General features: G+C 37.1%; 1 protein-coding gene across 1 annotated transcript; it reads right to left on the reverse strand.

The window, feature by feature from the left end:
- Positions 1-324: 324 nt before the first annotated feature.
- Positions 325-1,206, reverse strand: LOC139510416 (uncharacterized). The gene has a single exon (XM_071296999.1). The coding sequence runs from the start codon at positions 1,204-1,206 to the stop codon at positions 325-327; it is 882 nt and encodes a 293-aa protein (XP_071153100.1).
- Between the last annotated feature and the right edge of the window lie 6,924 nt (positions 1,207-8,130).

Below are 8,130 nucleotides of genomic sequence, written 5' to 3' on the forward strand. Positions count from 1 at the left end.
CCCACGCCTCCGATTTCATGCGTCCTCGCATGACTAACATACTTTTATTTCCTATTTGTATATACACAAAGCAACTGCAAAAGAATAAGTTTTAAATGTCCCTAACAAATTTTGCCTCTGCAGCGGCCCCAAGGAGCCTACTCTTAACGAAATCTGCAGGAGGGGTCTTTTACATGCACAGGGCGAGACATGTTCCTGTACATGGGGCCTCGGATTTAACGTCCCCATCCGACGGACTCGCATATTGTATATAAAACTCTGCATGAAATAATATATATTTTTTTTTTATTACTGTTTTTGCTGCCTGCAATAACAGATCAAAGTTTAATCATAAGAAAGAAATTCTTCAAACACTGTCTCTTTAATCTCTCTGTTGTTCTCAACATATCTGGTAACGGTCTTGATATATTTTCTGTGTTTTAATCCTTCGACCTGTACAGCCTTATCTTGAAAAGTACTGTCAATTTCTCTCTTGTTCTTTCCATTTTCACTAGTCACCTGCGACTCAGACTTTGTCTCCTCTGAATGTTCTTCTGGTTCTGGTTCAGTTTCACTTTTACTGTTTAAATCTGGACTGTGAACTTTTCCATCTATTTCTTGCTTGTTCGATGACTCTTTCAATAGTGCAAGTAACTTCTCTTTTTTTGGAGCCAACACTTTATCTGGTCTGGTTGGCTTTCTTGTGATTCTCCCCTCCAGACAAACTTTATCACAAATCTTAGCTGTTTCAGGCGGATTTTTATCCTTTTCTGGTCCCGGACTGACATTTTCATCATCGATGCTTTCTCCACCTGAGATGTCTCCTATCAGGTTTTTTAACTCTCCGGGATCGGAAAACTCTTTTCCACTTCCTGAGGAGGATTCACTGTCATCAGAAAATGAATCTGACTCATCTGAACTGTTATCTTTTTCCTTGGATTGAACATTCTGTTCTTTCTTTTCTTCCTGTTTATCAAGAGGTACCTCAACTACTTTAACATCTTCATGTTGATGATACTTTTTCATATGACGTGCATAATATACCTTCTTCTTGAACATTTGGTTGCACTGGTAGCAGGTCAATCTACTCTTGTCTTGTGCACATGTTAAAACATGATTTTTCAGCTTATCAGTGTCGCTGTATTCCTCCTTGCATAATGGACAAGTTTCTTTCATAACTAGCATCACTTGCTTTGTCAGTCTTGGTGTTGTCTTTGTTTTAACCATTACCTACAAAACATTAAAATATACATTATAATTTTCGATCCTCTTCGAAACACATTTTTTTTTAAATTTATTTACATATATATATATATATCAAATATATACAACATTCTGTAGAATACAACTTAATTCTATCCAAAATCACAAATGAAGTCCTGGTATCGCTCAGGACGTTTTACTTCGCGTCTGGGGCGAATGTTGTCTCTTAAAGAAACATCAGTAAACTCATCAGTATGTTTATCAATCTCGTTTTCGACATCTTCTATTACTCGATCATTTATAACTAAATCAACGTCTTCTTCTCTTAACATTTGTGAGATTTTTTTCTTAATCCTATCACAATGGATAACTTGTGGCTTGCCACTTCTGCCACAATTAACCTCATATAACACATTAGACATTTTCCTCAAAATTGTAAAAGGGCCCCTCCAAAATGATGTTAGCTTAGAGGAACACCCTATCTTTTTCTGTGGGAAAAATATATATACTTCATCCCCTTCTTCAAATTTTCGCCAGGATAATTTCTTGTCATGATATGTTTTCTGTCTAAGTATGGCTTGTTTTATATGTCCCCTTACAAATGTGTGAGCATCTTCTATACGTTCTTTAAGTTCCCATACCCACTGATTAGTAGGAACTGGTTTCACACTCGTAGGCATGCAATAAATTAAGTCAAGGGGCATTGTTGTCTCACGACCAAGCATGAGTAAGTTCGGAGTCGTACCTGTTGTTTCATGCTCAGCGGCTCGGTAAGCCATCATTACATATGGCAAATGCACATCCCAATCTCTATGATGCTCATGAACGTATGAACTGAGCATAACTTCTAGGGTTTGGTTGAATCTCTCTACCATACCATCTGATTTAGGATGGTATGGAGTAGTTCTTGTTTTGTCAATTTCTAAGAGGTTACACATCTCCGAAAACAACTTGCTCTCATACTGTAATCCTTGATCTGAATGAATCGTATATGGTATTCCAAATCGAGCCACAACTTCCTCAACGAGTATCTTTGCCACAGTTCATGGGAACTCCTGATTGAACAACCTGCATGGGAGCACGTTTCTTTTGCAAAGGCCGCTTACGTCTGGTACATTTATCACAGCCTGCAACATATCTCCGTACATCATCTTGTTGACCAGGCCAATAAAATCTCTGTCTTATTTTACCTAACGTTTTGGTGACTCCCAAGTGTCCTGATGTTCGGACATCATGACAATATTCAAGAATTTTTCGTCTTTCACACAAAGGTACAACAGCCTGACAGTATGTAATATTTGTACTTCCTATTTCCCAAGTCCTACATACCAGCTCATTCTCGATACAGAGTCGGTTGAACTGACTCCAAAGACTTCGCATGAAATAACTGCCACAAACTTCTTCCCAGGATGGTCTTTCACCCTTTTCTAGCCATTCTCTGACCTTACTTATATTTGTATCGGCATTCTGAGCTTCCTGGATCTCAGTAATAACACTGACTTTGTTGGATTCATTTATATTTTTAGATTGAATGTTCTGTGAATAACCAACCGCTGTGTCTTTCTCTATATTACAATGATTGCATTGCTTGCATGGCAGGCGACTTAAAAAATCAGCATTATTATGTTTGACACCTGGTCGATGTTCAATTTCCATATCGTAAGAAAACAACACCTCCAACCACCTCGCCATCTGTCCTTCGGGATTTTTGAAATTTAGGAGCCAGCGAAGTGAACTGTGGTCTGTACGAATTTTAAACTTTTTGCCGTAAAGATAGTTTTTGTAATACTTTGAGAAGTGAACCACTGCAAGCAGTTCTTTTCTTGTAACTCAGTACTTGCGCTCTGATTTCGTCAAACTTCTGCTACCATATGCAATAACTTTTTCTGTATCGTCTTGAATCTGCGAAAGTACAGCACCAATGGCTGTTCCACTAGCATCTGTGTCAAGTATGAACGGTTTTGTAAAATCGGGATGAGCAAGGACTGGGGCTGTGGTGAGACACATTTTAAGTTTTAAGAAAGCTTCATTGCATTCATGCGACCAATCGTACTTTTTATTTTTTTCAGTAAGTTTGTGTAAAGGTTTAGCAATAGCTGCAAAACCCTCTACAAATCTTCTGTAGTAACTACAGAATCCTAAAAATGATCTTACATCAGAAACATTTGATGGTGTTGGCCAGTTTTGAACAATTTCTAGTTTCTTTTTATCTGTAGCAACACCATCCTCAGAAATAATGTGCCCTAAGTATTCTACTTCAGTAGCAAACAAAGTACATTTTCGGGGTTTAAGTTTCAAATTAGCAGATCGCAATCTGTCAAAAACGGTAGCTAGATTTTTCAACATGTCTTCAAAGCTTTTTGCAAAAACAATTATATCGTCTAGGTATATCAAGCATAACTCCCATTGCAACCCTGCTAATACCATCTCCATCAGACGCTCAAAAGTTGCTGGTGCGTTACATAATCCAAAAGGGAGTACTCTGAACTGAAACAACCCTTTTCTTGTAGCAAATGCAGTTTTGAACCGATCTGATGCTTCAACCTCTACCTGCCAGTATCCAGAGCAAAGGTCTAGCGTAGAAAACAACTTCGCACCCGACAGCTGTTCTAGTGAATCATCAATTCTAGGTAGAGGATATGCGTCCTTAACTGTCGAGCTGTTGAGCATGCGATAGTCCACACAAAATCGCGTAGAACCATCTTTTTTCTTACTAAAACTACCCCTGAAGCCCAAGGGCTGCTTGAATGCTCAATGATGCCCTTTTCTAACATGTCATCAATTGTTTTATCAACCTCAGGCTGTAAATGAAAAGGTATACGTCTTGGAGGTTCTTTATGTGGCATGTTTTCATGCGTATTAATGCTGTGTTTAACAACAGTCGTCCGGCCCAAGTCGGAATCAGATTCTGAAAATACATCTGAATATTTAGAAAGAAAATTTTTAACCAATTCCCTTTTATTCTCTGGCATATTTTTAACTGTGTCTTTATACAATTGCTGCATATGTTTGGGTAGTGAGCTTTCAATCATTGTTTCACTAGGTTCTGATACTATTATCTCCTCGACTGGACTCAACTGTCCTACTATTGTACCTTCATGAATTGTTTGAGTTTCATCAGACAAATTCATAAACCTGAGTGGAACTTTCTCTTGATTCTTAACCAATATTCTACCTAAAAGACCCTTATTTGTGTCTACAAACTCTTGTGTTGGTTCAACAATACCAACTTGTTGATTTGGTAGAACTGGACCTCTGACAGTGCCAGGTACCATAACTTCACTACGAGGAGGTAGTTGTACAGTTTGTGCTACTGATACGCGATAACAGCCTATCTGACCTTCAAAATGTAAACGCGTTTCTCGTCCGTTTACCCAAATACTACCTCTGGTAAGATTGATAACACAATCTTGATTTCTTTGAAAGTCTATTCCCAATATGCCATCTATTTGAAGGTCTGCTACTACAGCAATATTTGAACAAACATATCCATTTAATTCAATGTCAATAATAGTTTTCCCAAACAGAACTAAGGGAGAACCATTTGCAGTCAATATCTCTCTGTCCATTGGTGACAGAACATGAGAATGCATACTGTCAAATATTTGTTTGGAAATAAGGGATACTGTCGCCCCTGTGTCTATAAGCATCTTTGCTTTACGACCATTGACTTTAACCTCTATAAACATTCCAGCCTCATTTGCTAATTTGTTAACTCCTATTACACCGTTCTGTTTTTCATGTGAAACTTCGGCTCCGTTTTCGGAGTTTGGATGTCCCGTTTTCACACTACTTTCGGGACAATCTTTTTTGAAATGTCCAAATTTGCCACAGTTGAAGCATCCACGTTTCTTACGATTCTGGAATTGTGAATTACCTTTAAAAGGAAACCACCCTTTTCCCTGAGATATTTGCAAAGCTTTTACTTCTTGTTGCAGATCAGTCAAAGCTGTCTGTATGTTTTTAAGTAGCTCTACTGTTTTGTCGCTGGTGACAGTAGTGTCTACATCTGTATTTGTAGCTCTTAAATAACCTTTCCCTTCCTCCCGCTTTATTTCAGCCTTATTGAAAGCTTCTAGTTCAACAGCGTGCCGAACTGCGTCATTCAGGTCGGCAGGTCTAGCTTGTTTAATTCTAAGTCTCATGTCCACACTCATGAGCCCGTCTATAAATTGCTCTTTAGCTAGAGTTTCCCTAACGTCATTTGGGGCTGTTGGATATGAAAGGTTCGCCAAGCGTCTTATGTCCTGACCTAATTCAGGAAGGCTTTCTGAAGCTTTTTGACGACGCTCCCGTAGTTGTGTTCGATACAACTCCGTTTGATTGGCAGGCGAAAATCTCTCTTCAAGAGACCTAACAAGTTCTATAAAAGTTTGTCTTTTATCTGTGGGTAGATTTCCTAGTACCCCCTGAGCTTGCCCCCTCAATGAAACTGCCAAATACAAACCCTTTTCTGTATCTGTCCATCCATTTATACTTGAACAAGCTTCGAAATGAGATTTGTAATCTATCCATGAGCCCTGCCCATCAAACGTAGCGGGTTTTATGATATTTTTGTTTTTGTTGTCTCCCCTATATGCACCTAATTTGTCTTGTGGTTTTTGTAGACTTTTCTTTCGTCTCTCATTTACAAAATTTGTCTCAAGAACAGAATCTGAATAAGTTCTCATTTCTGGTGTTAATTTTACAGAATCGGGAATATCTTTATTATGTATTTCAGGCCGTGGCATAACTTTTGTCTTAGCCCCTACCCCAACGTGTGTACTTTGGAGTATGTTGCTGCCTGTACCAGAGTCTGGGTCTGGAATTCTAGCAGAAGCAATTCCAGAGTCAGATTGTCTTGGACGTGTTGCTTGACTAATAGGAGTTGACTGAGCAAAGTCTGGGGTATTTTCAAAACTCTTATTTCTTAAGCACTCTATTTCCTTGTTTAATTTATCTAATTCCCTGGTCAAATTTCTTGTTTCGACACTGTAAGGGTCATACAACATTTTATCTTCTCTGTATGCTCGGGACATATTTTGAAGAATAATTTAACAAAAATAAACAATAAGTTTTCAAATATATTTTATTTAACAATCTGACAATCAATGTATTTACAAAACAGTGTGTTGCTTCTTGCAAGTAATGACAAATAGGAAATAATGACAATAAAACAATGTGATTATTTACATATAATACTGAAGTTTCTCAGATCCCACCGCTGCTAACCAATTTTGTAACGTGTTTGGCTTATAAACTATATGTTCGTATCCGTTTTCACAGAATCTGAGATACTCCAATATCAATCTTTTATTTAACTCGAAAACCTAACTACAACTTGGAGGCTTTCCTTAAAAACTACAAGACCAGTATTTAAACTTTGAAACTTAATAAAGAAATAATAATATTCACACAAATAACTGTATATCAAAAAGTAGCCTGAAAACTATAACCTCAATTTATCCTTGATCCTTTCACTGACTCCGAGGTCCCAACTGATTTGACAAACAATTATATTAAACTTAATTAAGAACAATCTTCAAAAAAATCATAGGTTTCCGAAACACCTAGTTCTGAGACACCCAGTCTCTAAAACACCTAGTCCTGAAATGACTAGTCTCTGAAGCACCTAAGTTACCAGATTATTACAAGCTATCTGTTCGAGGGACTGCGACCATTCCCAAGGGAAATTACAGTTTCGGAACAACGCGGTAGCTTGCAATAATTGTAATACCTTTAAAAACCGCTTGCTTCAAAACTACAACGCTTTCAACTCAACTAGGTTTATAAACTTACTTTCCAGCTTCAAATTTCAATTCTTCAATTCCTTCAGAAGCGATTATTATCCGTCGACAGCCAGATTACAAATGACAAAAAAAACACAATGAATCGGTGTCTTTATATACCAAGAGCGCGGACCTCGAAGAGAGCACCCTAGTAACAATTAACGCGTCTCATAACAACCAAGGATAAAAGAATGATTTCATATGCATTTATCGTTAACGCATTGTCCAAATGGGTAATTTATTATAGATAACAATTAAACGATAAACTATAGATATTGTCTTATGCCTAAACTGCATTTTTGTCACACCAATAACGTGACGTTATTTTCAATTTGAGGGTACGAACTATGAAACAACTTTCGATTTTGCAGTTAATTTCTACAGTATGGTACATATCAGCAATGTTGTTTCAACATATTTTGAATTTGCTAAATAATCTGGTCAAGTCCAAGTCAAATAAAACTAGCAAAAATCCAAACTCCGAGGAAAAATCAAAACGGAAATTCATTAAAAAATACCTTATGATATTGCTGACTTAAAACAGGCATTTCCTCATGCATAAAGTGGTGAAATAAATTTCTTTAAACAACATTACGACAAACAGCAACTCAAAACCCACTAAAACTAGGGTTGGACTTAGGTTCTCCTGAGGAGTAAGTTGTCCCTGTTCCTCTGGTGTTACCCGTCGTGTTATTTCTTTTAAAATACACTGAATATGAGATGATTACACATTACACACTAGAAGATTGGTGAATATACATGGTATCTTATCCACAATTTTATTCATTTGAAAATGCCTATACAAAGTCAGGAATATGACAGTCGTTGTCCATTCGTTTGATGTATTTGATCATTTGATTTTGCCAATTGAGTATAGGGACTTTCCGTTTTGAATTTTTTCTTATTTTACTTTTTAAAATCAGAAGAGCACAGGCATTCGGTTTTCTAGCTGACTTTTTGACATTGTTTTAATATTGTTTTCAGATTGTGTCATAGATCAAAATTTATTCGTTCAGTTTATGTTTACTTGTCTTTATTAATACCTGTTTGTATAATATGATTGTCACTGTAACTTTTTATTATAGTATAAGGGAGATAATCATTTGAAGGAAAAAGCTAGAGTTTAACATTTTCCAGGATTTTAATCGGCAGGTGTAGCACGTTAACTTTGGAGCGCTGT

This window comes from Mytilus edulis, chromosome 2, assembly GCF_963676685.1.
Source record: "Mytilus edulis chromosome 2, xbMytEdul2.2, whole genome shotgun sequence".
In the NCBI taxonomy this organism is placed as follows: Eukaryota; Metazoa; Mollusca; class Bivalvia; order Mytilida; family Mytilidae; genus Mytilus; species Mytilus edulis.

Bases quoted from the DNA above. Each gene is read 5' to 3' on its own strand.
- LOC139510416 (XM_071296999.1), bottom strand. From the start codon at position 1,206: ATGGTTAAAACAAAGACAACACCAAGACTGACAAAGCAAGTGATGCTA.